At 43.6% G+C, this 18,740-nt stretch overlaps 3 protein-coding genes across 7 annotated transcripts in view; 1 reads left to right on the top strand and 2 right to left on the bottom strand.

Annotated features, from left to right (window-relative positions):
* The window catches only part of LOC306923318 (uncharacterized protein), a 28,988-nt gene extending 28,829 nt beyond the window's left edge, over positions 1-159 (bottom strand). The window contains exon 1 of the mRNA XM_079501368.1: positions 37-159. Within this exon, the coding sequence (XP_079357494.1) occupies positions 37-111 (75 nt within the window). The 5' untranslated portion in view covers positions 112-159. The remainder of the gene's footprint in view (positions 1-36) is intronic.
* A 6,499-nt stretch (positions 160-6,658) lies between these two features.
* LOC306924014 (semaphorin-4E-like) lies at positions 6,659-12,004 on the top strand (the record flags this gene model as incomplete). Its single annotated transcript, XM_079502357.1, has 3 exons — positions 6,659-6,711; positions 10,046-11,726; positions 11,978-12,004. The coding sequence occupies 3 exons, from the start codon at positions 6,659-6,661 to the stop codon at positions 12,002-12,004; spliced, it is 1,761 nt and encodes a 586-aa protein (XP_079358483.1).
* A 3,656-nt stretch (positions 12,005-15,660) lies between these two features.
* On the bottom strand, positions 15,661-18,236 carry LOC306923337 (zinc finger MYND domain-containing protein 11-like). Of its 5 annotated transcripts, none has more exons than XR_013790040.1 (3): positions 17,207-17,691; positions 16,983-17,073; positions 15,661-16,795 (listed from the first exon to the last, which is right to left on the bottom strand). XR_013790040.1 is itself a non-coding variant. In XM_079501388.1 (3 exons), exons 1-3 carry the CDS (start codon positions 18,219-18,221, stop codon positions 16,538-16,540), a joined length of 366 nt encoding a protein of 121 aa, XP_079357514.1. In that variant the 5' UTR covers positions 18,222-18,236; the 3' UTR covers positions 15,661-16,537. The 5 variants fall into 5 exon arrangements, 1 of the variants encoding a protein (XP_079357514.1); XR_013790041.1 differs by having other exon boundaries at positions 17,215-17,691; XR_013790042.1 differs by having other exon boundaries at positions 17,211-17,363.
* Positions 18,237-18,740: the final 504 nt, after the last annotated feature.

Below are 18,740 nucleotides of genomic sequence, written 5' to 3'. Positions count from 1 at the left end.
ACACACACACACACACACACACACACACACACTTACCTGGGATCGGGGTGGTTTTGGCTGCTGTGGGAACAGCGCCAGGGTGGTGGGTCTCTTGGGCCGGAAAGTATCCATGGCGACGACGGCGGACGATTCCCCTCCCGGAGATGACAGTGTAGCTTTCCTCTCTCCTCCCTCCTCCTCCTCTACCTCCTCTCCCTCCTTCTCCTCCTCCCCCTCTCCTATTTTATCACGCCACTTCAGGCACTCCGCTGCCCGGACCAGGTCCTCCTCCTCCTCACCTCCTGTTGCCTCCTTCTCCCCTTCTCCTCCCTCTGTCTCTGTCTCCTCAGCATCGATCAGCTCTAGGCTGAGGCCCTGGTCCCACCCTTCCACTCCCCTGTCTGCCGCGCTATTGGCCAGCCACGATGTCACGTGATCATCTTCCTGGCAGGAACAGAGCAGGAGCAGGGAGAGAAGGAGAGAGAGGGAGAGGGGAGGGAGGTAGGGAGGGAGAGAGAGAGAGGGACAAATGGGTGGTGTTGAAGAGAGATGGGGTGAACGAGGATTGACAGAAAGCACACACAGAGGGAGAGAGAGAGAGAGAGAGAGAGAGAGAGAGAGAGAGAGAGAGAGAGATGAACAGTGGTAGGAGGGAGGGCGAAGGCTAACAAATCAGAGTGAGGCATGACATCATCAGCTCATCTGCCTGTGGCTATTTCTGTGAGTCAGCCTAATAAACACTGTGTGTTTGTGTGTGTGTGTGTGTGTGTGTGTGTGTGTGTGTGAGAGAGAGAGAGATTTAATGTGATTGTACAGTAATAAAGAACAGTAAAGGTACAGAGTTGAAGACCACAGGCCAGTCAACGCCATCCATCACTAAAGGCTCTTTGTCTCTCTTATTTTTATTTTCCTCCTCCTAGCCAGCATGCATGGCCAGCCAGCCATCCAGCTAGCCAGTCAGCCATCCAGCTAGCCAGTCAGCCATCCAGCTAGCCAGTCAGCCAGTCAGCCATCCAGCCACTTGGGATAGCTATAGGCTACCCAAGACGGAAAGAGTAAGACTCACCATCTCTGGTGTACTTCCCATATCTGTGTGAACTGGGCGGACACCTTTTTAGGCGACCGGAAGAATGTTGGAGTCTGTTCATTCAAATGGAAGAATGAACGTGACGTGAACACAGCTTCTGAATCATTCTTGGTCAGTGAATTAAATATTGGACCTGATCATCACAAGCCACACCCAAGATGTTCATACTAAAATTGCTTTTTTCAGAGAGACAAATCAGGAGAAAATCTACATTATTAATCAACCTTTCTCTGTCCCAGCAACACACATCTCGTGGGATCTAGCACCAGTATAACCATAGGACGTTTGTGAGATTTGCCGTTTGACGCCGGCGCCCACTTAGGAGACCATTGTAGGATTTGTACCATTGTGCCTCTAGTGGCCCCATTCAGGATGGACTATCTTCCTAAATACAATTTGGCTATAGAGACACACAGGGACTACAAATGTCACGCCCCCAAATGAGACAGCGTCCCCACTTCTGGTCCGTTTCAACGGTGTACTGCAGCTGCCAATGCAATCCCTATGAGAGGTATCATAAAATACCCCAATTTCACTGGTTCATTACTGAGGCTGTAGCGATTTGTTTTGTGTTCCAATAAAGTGTCCCATATATTTGATTTGTCCTTTTCAATGTCACATACCTGCCATCTCAATATACAACCCACAATGTACTATAATATACTCCATCAGTTTGTGAAAAGTGCTAGCATTGTAAATCTCAAGTCAAAGTGGTCGCACGGTATATACGTCACGCATCCCTTGAGGTTTTCAATACCCAGATATATTTGTTGTATTTCGTTTTATATGCTATGTATTTGTGGAAGAATATCCAAACAGGCTTGCAAGACTAATTATTAATACTCATCTGGGGAATTCACTAGTAGTTGAAACTGTCAGGATATGTTACTCCTCCATTTAGCTGGGCTATTTTCCCAACTATTCAGCCAAGTCAATTTTATACAACAAGTTGACAACGGTAAAACACACCGTCGGAGCTCCACTGTAGGTAGAACATATTAGTAAGCCTGTGACATGTTCAAAATATAGACATGAATGAATAAAGTCAGTCGGGATCGGGATGTATTATTGAGAATTCCACTCTTCAAAGTCGGCGCTCGTTGCCTCGCAAAGCCAGTGACGTCCTTAAAAGCGACAGGTTCTCTGTCTGCCGTCTCCCCTCTGCTCCGTTAACATTATGGGTAACTCATTCAAGTGGTACATTAAATGTGAAATAGATCCTCTATTGAGAAAACAACAATATATGTTGACAAAGACACTTTTGGAAATACATTTGGAAACATATTTTTATTCAAATCAATATAGTCTACAGTTGAATTTCAATGGACTTCTATGGGCTGGCCTGCAGTACACCGTTCTAACGGACCAGAAGTGGGGCCCCTGTCTCATTTGGGGGCGTGAAATTTGTAGTCCCTGTGTGTCTCTATACTCAGATAGCTAGGCAGATCAGTTATTCAGCCAATACACAAAACAGGAAGTCCATCAGACAGTGTGTAAATCAGAGATCCAGGGAGTCTGATTGTTCATGTGTGTGTTTTACATATACTGTAGGTTCAAGCATGTACACTAGTATTGAATGAAGTGGGTGAATGTAGTGAGTGGGTGAATGAATGAATACATATAATAACACCTTTCTAACAATAACTATCTGTATAGGAGGAAAATAAATCAATACAAAATACACCATTATTATTATTAAAGAAACTTCCCCCATATGGATAGGAAACTGACACAATAATGGTAATTCAATTTGAATTTAAATAAAATAACAATCACTTTCTATATTTTATGATTTGTTTTTAAAAATTCTTGGTCTTTCCAATCGACTCCTCAGAAAATCTGTGGATGAAAACAAATGAACGAGGTCTCATCTAATGACAGTATTTAACAGAAATTGGGTGTCCTACCTGGTATTTGTCTGTGATCTCAGTGACATCCGATAGATCTTCGTCTTCAAACTCGTCCAAACTGAATTCATGAGTCAACCTAAAGAATGCACACACATCCAACATACAAGTCAACCACAAGTCATCAAGAGCCTGTCTTTGGTTTCAAGTTAAATTAAGCCTCCCACCGTATGGGCTCAATAGAGATTATTTATTTCTGTCAATTAACATATTATCCCCCGCCAGGATTAATGTATTTATTTACCGTGCATTGCCAAGGTTTTCCCCCTTTCAACCCTTATTTTGAAGAGCCAAATATCCCTAAGCGGATGTTACGATGACGTAATGGTGTGTGTGGTGTCTTGACCGGTTGTTGTTCTCTCGCTGGGTGCAGAAAAAACCCCACCGCAAGTATCACAGCACCGGCTGTGGGCAGTTGAAAAACCTTGTTTTGACCAGAAACGACATTCATTGCGCCTATTTGGAGATACAGGCCATTGAAAGCAGCACATAGAGAGCAAGTGGATGCGCTCGCATCTTAAAATGGCCCCGGTCAGTGTCACACTTTACACTGGGATGCTAACGGGAGACCGCTATCGACTCGATCGTATCAAAACATGGATTAAAGAATATAAAGACATTTTTAACGTAGCCTACGGTCTTGGCGGGTGGCCAGACTAAAGCTTATCTACGGTTTCTACGGTTCTGGCAGGCTTCGTGTTAAACACAGAGGATTGAGAGCGCTCAGGGAGTGGATCCAATAAGTTTCCTGTTAATTTGATGTCTTTAGTTTATACTTGTATGTCTTGTGGTGGGATACCCACAATAGTAATATTAATTCACAGATTGGTGTTAAAGGTAACCTACTTCTGCCCTTTAAGTCACGTTGTCACGTGTGGTGACCCACAACTATTGGCCACACATTGTCACCTCACCTGATGATGGCCAACTGTGGCCGAAACATTGTACCATGTCATTCTATCGAGCTTTAAAGTCAACTAAACACTTATATTAGGAGCAATGCTGTTGTGCAGACTTGTATTCTTTTCAACTGTCACCCTGTGTCCAGCACCAGCAACAAACGGGATGCGTGCAACCCACTGTCCTGAACCTAACTGGTGAGCTACCTGGGCACCCTGAACAATGTTTGCATTTATCATGTTCGCTATCCAATGGTAATCTCTGCATGCTAAAACTTATGCTGCCAACCTGGCTTTCATTTGACCTTTGTTATTCTACACACTGCATGTCCACTCAAACATATATGTACACCGTTTAGTGGTGTATAGCTCTAGAAAGCCACAACAAAAATGTACTTTGGATTAGCAGAAACAGAAGATAATCGAGCCCAATTTGGAATAAGAAGTACAGTCACCAACCATTTCTCCCACTGCTCCTCCATCCAGTTGTCCCCATCCTCAGGAGGATCCATCCCTGAGAGCAGCACCATGGGCTGAGCAGGGAAGAGGATGAGCCCCACTGAATAGACCTAGCTCCAGACGACCCGCAGTCTGGTGTCCTGGCTCTACGGTCTCCTGGATAAAGTTGATGTTAGAGGCACTTGAGAGGATCAGTCCCAGAACTTCACACAGTTTAACAGAAAGATAGCAAGTGTCTTCTTGTGCTTTCTCTGTCCCAAGAGGAGCCTTTGGTCTCTTGGTAATGTTAAGAGCAAGTCAAACTTTCTTTGGTCTCTCAGACAGACAGGAGCGTGCCTCCTCCTCTCTCAGCGATGAGCCTGTTAATGGCCTCTCGGCTCTCACTCTCTTCTCAGAGAGCTTATCATCATATCAGCTTCTCCTGATGGAACAGGGATATGTCCCAGCCCCTCCCTCCGTGTAGGGACAGAAGGCTCTCGGATCGATGAAACGGCCATTTACAGCCACTTCCCCTCCTCCAAACACAACACTGCTCCCACGCACACGCACACGCGCACACACACACACACACACACACACACACACACACACACACACACACACACACACACACACACACACACACACACACACACACACACACACACACACACACACACACACACACACACACACACACACACACACACACACACTCTCTCTCTCTCTCTCTGTTTGGTTTTCTATTCCTGTCTGTCTTCTTTTATAGCACTGTGAATAATCACTCCTTACCTTTGTCTCAGATTTCACTGAGGACCCATTTTCACTCCAAGGTTATTGTTAATGAAAACTAACAACATAACAAAAACGAACAGTTTTGTTATTTAAAACAAAAAACGACCTTGTATTATCTGTTCATAAAACACAACAGATTATGCAGAAAATGTCCTTGGTTATTTCATACTAACCTATTATTTTTTCACACCAGCGTTTGGCACCTCACTGTCCAAAGTGTCCATGGCACAGAATCTCGTCCCTAAATGATACAAATTACAAAAATAACACTAAACACTAAAATAAATAAAAACAAAACAAAACTAGCAAACCTGCTTTCAAAACGTATTAAACTCTGAAATTCTAAACAAAAAGTAAAAACTAAATTCAAAACTGATGCAAAATTGGTAATGACAGTGATTGACTGAGTTGTGTTGTTTCTTTGTTTCCTCTGATTCCCTATTTTCTATATGTACGTCCAGGGGCCCAAACAACTCTCTCCAGCCTGGGTCCTTTCATCCTGATGATGGGGGGGCGGCGGCGGCTCAGGGGTAGAGTGGCTGGATGGCAACTGCAAGGTTGCCAGTTCGAACCCGGGCTCCCCCAGAGCTGGTGTCGAAGTGTCCTTGAGCAAGACACTGAACCCCTAATTGCTCCTGATGTGCTGTTGGTGCCTTGCATGGTTTCCGCCGCCATCGGTGGGTGAATGTAATGCACAATCTCTGTAAAGCGCCTCGGATAAAGGCGCTATATAAATGTACCATTTATGGCGAGGTAGAAGGGAAGGATGGTTAGATGGCGTGATGCTGGTACAAATGGGGGATCTGCAAGCTAATGAGCTTGTAGATCTGCTATTTTTCAATAGCTAAAGCATAACATAATGCTAACACCAAAAGGGGTTCACGCCCCCAAAATGGGTTAAGGCATTTTCAGTACTTGCATTGGCCTCATTTCCTACGGTGAATGCTTGCCGTCTGATTCAGAACCATGGATAGCTCAGGCACGAGTATGGGTCCCCAGCATTTAGAAACTGCCGGATGCTAACTTGCATATGTTGGGCAAAATATCTGATCATACCATAATAACAACCTATATATTTCCAAGCATTAGTTTTGCACAAAAAACACTTGTTGGGCCAAAGAAACACACACACACACACACACACACACACACACACACTAGGGGGTGCTAGAGCACCCCCTGCCCTTTTCAGCAATGTGCCCTTTTGAACACATACTGTACACTGTACAGTATGTGGACCATGGTGACATTGATCAATTCTTGATAAAAAGCTTCTAATATATTATTTAGGCCCCAAAATCTATAAATCTCACACTATTAAAAGGCAACCGGCCGGTTCCACGCGCTGCACAAGGTGCCCTTTTTTCACTTGAGCACCTGCCCCTCTAATGTCTGTGCACGCCACTGCACACACACACACACACACACACACACACACACACACACACACACACACACACACACACACACACACACACACACACACACACACACACACACACACACACTCTTACCCCTCAGAATAATTTGAAGTTCAAGTAAGGTCGACCTAAATGAAGGCGGTTCTGGTCCCCTTCTTCTACTTCCTGTCCAGTCAGGGCCTACAGTATCCATTTCCACTGAGGTATCAGTTACACATCCTGACCATGGACACACACACACACACACACACACACACACACACACACACACACACACACACACACACACACACACACACACAAATAAATGAACAAAGAGAAACAAAATAAAGGTGAAGCCTGAAACAACAGTTACTAACCTGTTTACCATCAAACTATAATCAAATCAAACTATATCATCATCATCAAACTATATCAAACTATAATTAGGCCAATGTCTGAATGTCTGTGTGTCTGTCTGTCTGTGTGTCAGAAAACCATAATTAGGCCAATGTCTGAATGTCTGTGTGTCTGTCTGTCTGTGTGTCAGAAACACTCACATAGCTCCACACTGCCTGCACCAAATCACTCCCACTTTTCACACATAATTGTCATTGACCATAATAATATGGAGGTCTTAACGAAGCCCTTTTTCCAATTTAACAAATTATAGATGAATAATTAATTGATTAGTGAATTAAAAATGCGCTCAGGGCGCAGTACCCCGGGGGGGCAATATCACCAATCACTCCCACTTTTCACACAGGCATTGACCATAATAATATGGAGGTCTTAACGAAGCCCTGGCCCACCGCTCAGACTGCCTATCTGCACACACACACACACACACACACACACACACACACGCACACGCTGGCGCCCCTTGCTTATCTTATGTTGCTGCATCACGCTGGACCCACTGCTGCTTTCACATGTTGACTTCCACCACTTCCGACATCAACAGCCCACGTAAACTTTCCTAACTACTTTCGCTGTGCGCCCACGCGTGTGTGTACTGTGTGTGCAAACTTACTTTCGCTGTGCACTCGCGCGCGCGTGTGTGTCAGCGCGTGTGTACTGTGCGTGTGTGCACACGTGGACAAGCGCACATTTTCCGTGTAGCGTGCGTGTGTGCGTGCGTGTGTGTACGCCTGGCCAAGTGCACATTTTGAGTGGGGATGCAACCGTCTTCAGTTCGTACGGCTAAACACAACACAAGATACAACTGTCTTCCCTCCCCCACCCCCCCAACACACACACACACACACACACACACACACACACACACACACACACACACACTCAGCGTGAAGTGGCTACAGCGCACGCTCCGGCGAAAACGGCTAATCTACAAGCTCACAACATCACAGGTTGCAAGTTCTCTCAAGCCAAAGCTCAACATTGACACCATTTTGGACGCAAATGCACCTGCAATTGGATCTGTGCGATTTACCAAATATATCTGGGAGTAGGCTACCTGTGCGACTGTCCATACTTTCTGTGGTGCATGTCAAACTGGGGGTCCTTGATACTTTTCAAATAGGGGTCTGTGGGCTAATACGTGTAAATGTTGCGGTCCTTTCCATGAAAAGGTTTCCCTACCATGCATTTGTAAGAATACTTTCATGTTATACTGCTGTTTTTATTCATTAGAAAAACACACACAAATATCTTATACAAGTTGAAATATATCAGAACGGGTAAGGACTAGTATTGCTAATGCATGACTCGGGAACTGTCATATTCTCATCTTTTATTGTCCTAATGTTTGACATTTAAAATGAAAGAGAATAGATACTATAGCGACGTTTAATCCCTTGCGGCAGATCTGATCTGCAGATTTTACAAATGGCGTATCAATGTATCAAGTCCTGCTGCATTTGCAAAGCAGCAGCTTTTAAGAAAAACACTTTACATTTATCGAGGTCCTGCGTAAATTACGCACACACACGCACACATTTTAACACACCAAAAGGTCCAATAAGCCTCGGTATATAGTAACACCCCGTTTTCACAACACTAATAAATATAATACAAAGTAGCCTAACATAAATTGCACAATGCACATTGATAATATCCTGCACGGCGGCAGAAGTAGAAGCATCAAACAATATGTCTGTCTTACCCTTTGAGTCTCTCGCATGACTACCTTTTACAAACTTCAGTTTCTCTGCTGCCATGTTAAATTCTGTACCTTTCCTTTCCTAATAAATGTACATATTTGGCCCAAGCCCAAAGGGGCAATAGTTTATTAAATGAGTTTGTGCCACGCTGTAGCTCAAATCAGTGTAGAGAAGTGCAACCACAACAGCTAGGTCACACACAAAGGTTCCTATAGTACAGATTGCAAAAATAGGGCCACCCAGGGCCATTACTAAGTAAAAACAAAAACCTTTTTCAACATCTATTTTAAAGTTACACTTGCCCAAATGTGCTGACATTTGTGATGACAGCTATGGCAGTTTTTAGCCCAAGGAGTGTTTGTGCAAAACTAATGCTGGGAATGGGTTCAGAATAGTTTGGCCATAGCCACTTGCCCAAATGTGCTGAACTCATCACATTTGTGATGACGGCTATAGCCGTTTTTAGCCCAAGGAGTGTTTTTCGTGCAAAACTAATGCTTGGAATGGATTCAGAATCATAAACCCCCCCTAGTTTGACATGTCACATACTACTTACAGCATAATGATATTTAGAACATTTGCCTTAAAATGGTTGTTGATGGTCCCCCAACTTTCAGCAGCTGTCAAAATTCCGGGTGGTTGAATAGAAACCAATGTGGGATATGTTAGTAGACACCTTTACAAACACATTCTTGGTAAGAAATGTATTCCCATATTTGATTAATATCCTCTGACGATATCAGGTTGAGTCAGTAGAGCAGGTTGGAGGAAACAAATACAGACTGATGCAGGCGAACAGTCTGGTTTATTGAAACAATCGTACAAACAGGCATACAAAATCACAGGGCAATGTGCAGATAGTGGCCCATACAGGTATTAAACAGCTCTATTCAACAGGCTGGGGGGGAAAAAAGAGGCTGTAGATCTTAGGATCTGGAGGAGTGGATGTAGAGAGCAAACGGGGGGGATAGCAGTGAGTCTTTTACATTTGGCAGCTTGGATCTGAGATAAAGGGAAAAAAAACGTATTGCTTCAACCTATTGCTTCAACGTATTGCTTCAACCTATTGCTTCAACTTATTGCTTCAACCTATTGCTTCAACTTATTGCTTCAACCTATTGCTTCAACTTATTGCTTAATCCTATTGCCGGCCTTGCCGCACACGCCTGTGCCGCAAGGCCGTGGCAGGCGTAAAGAGTGTCCCTTATTTCAAGATCTCAAAGGTGGCAACCCTACTGCCTGTATAAAAGGGGAAGACATTTTATTATGAATCACTCTGAGAGATACAGCAAGCGAGATACGTATACAAAGCCAAAGCGAGAGACATCATTTTACACTAAGCCATGTCTCCCCGGTATGCCTTGAGCATTCTCTATGCCTTGTGCGTTCTTTGTGGATTTCTTCTCCCGTCCTGTAGCGCATTCACCAGTCATGACAGCATTCCACGAAAGACTCTGGCCTACCACCACGGGCTGAAGACGTTCAGAGAGGATGGTGTTTGGAACTACACCACTATGCTCCTGAGAGAGGATTTGGGTCTGCTGCTTCTTGGGGCCAGAGATGCGATCTATGCCCTGGATATGGACAACATCACTGACAAGAAGGCTGCAGAATATTGGCCAGTTACCGAAGATCAACGGAACGCCTGTGCATGGAAGGGACGAGATCGTGAGGTGGAATGCCGTAACTACATTCGGACCCTGCACACACTGGATGACACCAGAATGTATGTGTGCGGGACAAATGCTTTCAATCCCAAATGCGATACCATGACATATTCTGATGGAACGTTGAGTCTGGAGAAAGAGCTGGAGGACGGTAAAGAGAAGTGTCCCTACAATCCTTTCCATACATTATCCTCCCTCATGGATGGAAAAGTCCTGTATTCTGCTACATCAACCAACTTCTTGGGCACTGTACAAAAGTTCAGCAGATTCAGCAGGCCTGCGTTGAAGACTGAGGACAAGTACTCTTGGCTCAATGATCCCAAATTCATCTACATGGACCAAAGTGTCGGTGAAGGTGATGATGATAAGGTCTACTTGTTCTTCACAGAGAATGCCGTGGAATATGACAGCAAACCTGTGATATCAAGAGTGGCTCGTGTCTGCAAGGGGGATATGGGAGGAGACAGGATTTTGCAGAAGAAATGGACTACGTTCCTGAAGGCTCCTCTGGACTGCTCCGTAGAGGCTGGCAGCCTGCCCTCCCTCGTCCAGGATGTGTTCCTGCTTCAACACCACAACTGGATTGAGAGCGTCTTCTATGCCGTCTTTACACCTCAGCCGAGGTCATCGCACACATCTGCAGTATGTGCATTCAGTGCGTCTGATGTTGAAAAGGTGTTCAATGAAGGACGTTTTAAGAAGCCTGTCACTGTGGAAACATTGTGGGAAAAGTGGGTGACGGTGCCGGAGGGTGATGTGCCCAAAAACAGACCAGGAGCTTGCACCAAACACTCATTGGACCAGGGAGACATTCAGCAATCCCAGATGTTCATCAAGGAAAGGCCCATCATGGATGAAACTGTTCGGCCACTCACAGGGGGCCCGCTGGTGGTGAAAGAGGGGCCCTTGATGACACGGATTGTAGTGGATACTGTGTTGGCACTAGATGGAGAGAGATACCCAGTTATGTTCATCGGCACTGAAAACGGCTACATTCAGAAGGCTGTGAACTACGCTGGGGAGATGTTCATTATTGAAGAGATTCAGCTGTATGAGGATCCTAATCCTGTCAGGACTCTACGCCTCTCTTCCAGCAGGGGCCAGCTGTACGCAGGGTCAGAGTTTGGTGCTGTTCAGATGCCACTCAGTGACTGCAGTCGCTATGAGTCCTGTGTGGACTGTGTCCTGGCCAGAGACCCTTACTGTGCCTGGGACACCTCCTCCGACCAGTGCCGCCACGTCTCCAGCTTGTCTTCCTCTGATGCTGCCATTCAGAGTCTAAAGAAGGGGGACATTTCACAATGTCTACACGCCTCAGAATCAGATGCTGGCTTGTACACCTGTGACTCCATAGAGAAGGTCAACGAGAGAGTCTACAAGAGGACCAAGGCAGTGTATCGACTACAGCCGCACACTGATGGTCGTGCTGCAGTGGGTCTTATAGTTGCCGTGGTTCTGCTGTCTTTGCTGGTTCTATGCCGCTGCAGAGGATATATTGGGAAGCCCACTACTCCCACTACAATTTGCAATTTACAATTTAGGCATTTAGGCATAACCACTACTCCCTACACATGCAACATTTAATGACACTGCTGTGAAACTGAAGGGAATGACCGTACTGAGACTATAAGGATGGTTTCCTGTCCTCATGTTTGATCCATGACCTGTTGTGAGCCTTGCAGAACTGTTGTACGACGCAGCACAAATAAGGCATTATACAGTATACAGCAGTGTGGGGTCAGGACCCATTTTTGATTGATGACAGCATTGATTTAATTGTAATGTTTTTGTTCTTATTTGTCTTTTGGGTGCTGTACAGGAATCGTATGATAATGTGTTGTATATAGCTGGACTGAAAAAATAAATAAGGATTTGTGTCTGAGCCCATGTTTTTTTATGTAGCCTACTGTACATTACAGTAATTATTTTGTTTATTTTTATAATAAAAATGCTTGTTCCAGTGAGCTGAATTGTTGTGATCTGACTTCATGCATAATGAGTTGTAGGCTACATGTCTGCATAATAGACTACTTTTACTTTTTAAGAAGCAGAATAGGGATAAAAGGTTGGTGCCTTATGAATTTTGGCTAGTAAGAAATAATAATTATTGTCTCACTGGGAAAATATAAAATGCTGCATTTTATCACAGTGCGGATGTTGACGCCCTCCTAGCATAGTGTTAGCTCCGTTATTTTTTGCCAAATTTAGAACTTCCGATGTAGCCTATACTTCCGCATTAGGAGCTGGCAAATATAAGAAATCTGGTTGCCTTCAGAATAAGGTGTTGTATTAATGTTTTTTAAAACACATACATTTATTTCAAAAATGCATTTATGATATATGTATTTTTGAATGGCTTATACAAGACTACTTATATGTGCCCTAAAAGGTTGTTACCGATTTAAAATGTCTGTACCATTAGCTTGCATTGTGGGGCGTCATTTAATAGTCTCTCGAGACAGACTCTGTTGACTTGCATCAACTAAAGCAAAAGAGGGCGCTGGTGATGGATGATGGATTCTCAGATTGCCTATATAATAAGGCAATTATTATTATAGTGGTTTTATTATAGTGGTTTTCAGTGGTCCATCAGTGGTCCTTGAGGGGGTGCCAGGTCAATTTTATTTATAGAGCAAATTTAAAAACAGCCAAGGCTGTATACCAAGAGAAAAACAAGTAACTATATACACAATATAAAATCTCAGTTCACAAAAATATCACATATTGCTCAACACATATTGGTTATAAAAAACATCAGAAAACCCAAAGAGTAATGGCAGCAAACACAATAAAAGTGAGTGCATCAAATACAATAAAAGTGAGTGCATCAAATACAATAAAAGTGAGTGCATCAGGCATAAGGCAGTAAAAAAAGGGTCCAGCCAATTTCCAAAGAAGGATTAAAAGTCCTGGGAGAACAGGTGAGTTATTTTTAGTCTGCTTTTAAAGGTGTCTAGGGAGGGTGCAGATCTGATAATTAGCGGTAGGTTGTTCCACAGATTTGGAGCGGCGACCGAAAAGGCTCGGTCACCTTTTGATTTGAGCTTAGTCCGTGGAACCTTAAGGAGCCCCTGATCAGTTGACCTACTGTAAGTGGTCTAGGGTTATCAGGGGCAGGAAGAAGCTCACGAATGTAGGGTGGTGACAGCCCATGGTGGGCTTTATAAACAAATAGTAGGATTTTAAAGTTAATTCTAAATTTAACTGGGAGCCAGTGGAGGGAGGCCAACCTTCTGGTTCCAGTCAGGAGTCTAGCTGCAGCGTTCTGGACAAGCTGCAGTCTAGAGAGGGAGGCACTTGAGATTCCGGCGTATAATGAATTGCAATAGTCTAAACTGACTTGCCGTAATTGGAAGAAGGCTCCTTTGACAACAGCATTTATTTGTTTATCAAAGGGCAGAGTCCAGGATAAGCCTATGTTTTTTACGTGAGGTTTATTTGTCAGCGGGGCGAGGGAGGTGGTGATATTATGTGTTGGGTGTGGGGAGCCAAAGAGTATGATTTTTTTTGTCGTTTAGCATAAGGAAATTATCTGACATCCAGGATTTAATGTCAGTGAGGCAGTGTAACATGGGATCCAGTGAGTGAGTGAGGTGAGGTGGTACCCAGCTAAGTGATGGAGAGTTTTGCATTTTGGCCTCCTAAACGGAGCAAAACATTAACAGAGAGTTTGCTTTCAAGCTGCGTTTAAAAACAAAAGACACCGTTTTGGAGGTTCGTCATTGAAGTCCCTGCTAAATGTGTTTACTAATACTACAGCATAAAAATCTGTACTTTAACCACTTTAACCCTATAGTCCAGGGGTGCCCACACATCTATGACGTGAGATGTACTTTCAAAATGACCAGCTCAACAAGATCTACCCACTGAAAAAATAAGTGTACCATTGCTGAAAATAGTTTAAATATATAATGTACCTGGGGGGGGGCTTTGGAATAGGGAGAAATTATGACAGGCAGTTTCTGCTGTCAAAATATGTCCCCCCCCGTATTTAACTTAAACGCCCAATGCATTCTCAATGGCAATAGCACAAACTTTGGCATGCTACTAGTCCTACATACTAGACCTACACCTAGAAACCCCATTCAAACCTATTTAGGTTCATCTTACGGTGGACATGTTTGCCTGAAAAGAAATCTTTGAAATGTTTCATAGTTTTAGAAATATAGTGTTCAAATTTGATAAATTTATAATGGGGCTCAATGGCAGCTCTATGGCACGTCAAAAAATCACTTTCACCTAGAAACTCCATTCACACATTTTATAATTCAGCTTACTGTGGAGACACATGCTGGAACTTTTTACTTTGAAATGATTTGTACTTTCTGAGTTATTTAACTTAAACGCCCAATGCATTCTCAATGGCAATAGCACAAACTTTGGCATGCTACTAGTCCTACATCAGGGGCGCCCACACATTTATGACATGAGATCTACTTTCAAAATGACCAGCTCAACAAGATCTACCCACTGAAAAAATAAGTGTACCATTGCTGAAAATAGTTTAAATAAATAATGTACCTGGGGGGGGGGCTTTGGAATAGGGAGGGGGGAGAAATTATGACAGGCAGTTTCTGCTGTCAAAATATGTCCCCCCTGTATTTAACTTAAACGCCCAATGCATTCTCAATGGCAATTACACAAACTTTGGCATGCTACTTGTCCTACATACTTACACCTAGAAACCCCATTCAAACCTATTTTAAGGGAGATTAAGTAAAAATAATGCAGAATGTGACTGCACTAAATCAATGTGACCAGAAGGTGGCAGTCATAACCAGTTTCAGAGCTTCAGAAATCATGGTTTTGCCCATGACTAGGAGACTCTCATTGGGACTAGAGTAGACAAACTAATAATTATAAAAAAGGTTATCGTACTGACAATTCACATATCTGACTTATAACACAAAGTCACATACCAGCTGAAATACAGATAATGTTCACAATCTTAAGGCAGCCTAACTGAAAATGAGTCTCCATTGATTGAACAACATTCAGTGTGCAAATTTGGCCTAAACTTCACATATTTGGCGAAGTTTGTGTTAAAGATGACATGCTTTTAAGCTAAATCGAGAGCATGGTTATCGGTTATATTTCACACGAAAGACCAAACTGAGCGTCATCAGGACAGTGTTTGCTGAACAGCAGCATTCTCAGATGAGAAGTCTGGATATCCTAAATATATATTTTTAAAAAAAAGGTATGCTTTGGAAAATAGTTTAAAATAACATCTAATTAAGGCCTAATATTGAAGTGTACATTTGTCTGATAATGTACCATGTATCCTCAAATCATTGAGCTGCACAGACTTCTCAGGTGCCCACTCTTCCAGGATCCAGGGAAACATTCCATGGACATAGATGCATTGAAAAAAGAAAAGAACAACATTGGATTTCATGACTAAGATGAATGTATCTATCATTTAATGTTGGCAGTAGAACGATTTAAAATGTCAAGACATATGAACTTCATTAATTTACACTGTACTGTATAATTTGATTGACTAAGTAATACAAACATGATTTTCACCTAAAAACCAAAAGGTTGTGACACTTAATAAAATGCAATGCAATTTCAAGGAGAAAAGAAAAAGGAGAGAAAAGAACATGCAATGCAAAAACAAACAGAAGACGGCAACACACAATGGCTATATTCCAGCATATTAATCAGTGGGAAAGTATCACATATAAACACAATTACCCTGTGTCATGTCTTAGTGTATTATTTCTGAATACAGGGCTTAAAGCCAAAACAAAGCCCAAGACTGAAAATGTTTTTTTTTGCAAATCTGCACTGATCTCATTAAATTACCTCTATGAAATCCTCAGGACTGAGAACTTAAAGCCCTGTGAATAAGGCCATTTTAAAACTGAAACGTTACCCAAATAGCTTGTTGCACTCAAGGCAAATTAATCCTAGCATGCTTTTCATAAAGATACAATTGTCACGGTGCAATACATTTATAATTATACGCTTGACAAACAAATCAACAAGCATTATGGAATAAGAGAACCAAACAAATATGACTGTTAATTCAAACGGGCAGTAGTTAAACTTAACAAAAGGTGTTACTTAAAAGTGATACATTTAAATGAACCAACTGATGGCACTTGCCAATACATGCGTAGCAAGAGAGTCCAGAGGTGGGTAATGAAGAAATGATTGAGCGGCATAAAGGATCATATAATAAACTAATTAACCATTTCTCTGTTCAACTCTTCATAACTGAGGGTTTTCCTCAGTCACAGGGATTTAACAGTTAACACGTCACACATTAATTCATACTTTGTCTTGCTCGTCATGTCCTTGACGTCGTTGAAGATCTTGGTGTACTTCTCGTGACACATGTTCCGACAGGCTCCGTTGCTGCTGGTCTGGGTGCTGCGGTGCGGTGCGAGGAGACCCCCCCCCCCCACTGGCCTTCTTGTTCTGCGTTGAAACAGACAGCTTCTCAGGCTGCTGGGGGGGATGCTCACTGCTTCCATCTCAGGCTCTGGATCCTTGGTGGGATGGAAACAAAAACGGAAATGTAGTGCGCATGTTTGACATTATCCATAACTTCGATTTGGAGTAAATAATTTTTCGACATAGTTCACATTAAGTAGTAACGTATTCCTTCAGTAATTTTATGAGTAGTTTACATGAGGTGAGCTGTAACACACATGGTCATATATGAGTTATAGTTACCATTGTGGCACTCGGTTCCCCTTTAGGTTCAACTGGTTGATTGCGACATCTCTCCTTAGCCTTGGGTTGAGCTAAGGCGCTCTTGGTTGAGCTGGACAACACAACACAGGATGACATGATTAACATTGGATGGGTTTGAGCTGAACACCACAACACAGGATAACATGATTAATCATAAACAAGAGACAGCTCTAGACTGCAATTATGATGCAACATATCCATACACACACACACACGGCTGTCCATTGATTTCGATGATGACGTTACTCCAAGCATGGGTTATTGAGGGGGGTTGCGACCATAGACATATATACATAGACGCCCCTTCCGGCTCTGAGGCGTGTGTCAAAATTGAAGGCACTATTTTCCCGACATTCCTTGCGAAGAATAGCGGAAGCAAAGCGGAAGCTTGTCAAGCTTCCGCGTGCGTAACATAAGTCCCGGAAAAGACGCGCTGTGATTGGCCAGTAGTCACTTGAGTGACAGCGAGAGACATGGAGGATTCACATGAGTGACGTCACTCGGGCAGCGACGCAGTCGCCTTCAGCAAATGCCTTCAGCACTTCTAAATAAGAAAGCTGCGGAGAACTGTTGCTTTGTGTTCACTCTTTTAATGTTTTCTGTTAGTAATCTAATCCCCCCTGGCTCTGATGTTGTATTGTTAATAACTTTGTTGTTTGTGTTTGTTTGTCTTGTTTTGTAATGTATATTGTCATGACTGTTATAAAGATTTGTTAAAAAAAAAAAAAGCCTTCAGCACTGCACTTCCGCCTTCATTGGGATACACGTCGCTCCAATGAACTGCAGCGGCAAATGAGGCGTCTATGTATATATGTCTATGGTTGCGACGGTGCCATTGCATGTGGCTATGCAGGCCAATGCGTGACTAGAGATGGGATTTATGGCTCTTTGAAGGGAGCCGGATCTCTGGGATCCGTTCCTTTCAAAGAGTCGTTCAAAAGACTGGCTCTTTTGAACGACGTTCCCGATGGGGGGGGGGGGGGGGGTGTGGGGAGGGGTGGGCGGGGGTGGAAGGGGGGCAAAAAAAAAATGTCTGCCCAGTGTCCCCCCCAGTGCCTCCCCAGTACCTCCCCAATATCTGCCCAGGGCCTCCCTAGGGACTCCCCACTCCCCAGTGCCTCCCCAGTGTCTCCCCAGTGCCCCCCCCCCCAGTTGAAACCCCCCTGCCCCCCTCCTCCTCTAAAAAGGAACGGCTCCCTACTGTGAACCGGATCCCATCGTTCCTTTCAAAGAGCCGTTCAAAAGATCCGACTCGTTCACGAACGTCACATCTCTATGCGTGAGCCGTATGGATTGCCACATGTGGGGCAGATGAAGTCCTCAGATGAGGGGAGGTCCCCTGCAGCACGCTGGTGTCGCTGTACGAGTTGCCGTTTTCTCCTCTCCGTGGTCTGCTCCTGGAGGTTTGGGAGACAGACAGACATGAAATGAAATGAAATCTATATTTACCCAGGGTATCTGGGCTAAGCTCAAGAACTTGTTTCCAGCCAGGCCCTGCTCATAGAACACATTTCATCGTAGTGGTTGATGCCTTATTCAAGGGCATTAACTCATGTCAAAACGACGTCAACATCGGACCACATATCTATTTATATGTTAATAGTGACCAGCGGTTATGGTAGGGCCAATGATCTTGAACTTTTACTCAAAGGCAACTCCTGCCAAGTTGTATGCTTAGGATTTTCTGTAGAGTCAAAACTGACTTTGGAAAACAGGCAGGGGAACAGACAAAAGAAA

This window comes from Electrona antarctica (genome assembly GCF_951216825.1).
Source record: "Electrona antarctica genome assembly, chromosome: 5".
Lineage (NCBI taxonomy): Eukaryota > Metazoa > Chordata > Actinopteri > Myctophiformes > Myctophidae > Electrona > Electrona antarctica.
The sequence above is the reverse complement of the archived record's forward strand: the minus strand, read 5'-3'. Positions and strand labels throughout refer to the sequence as shown.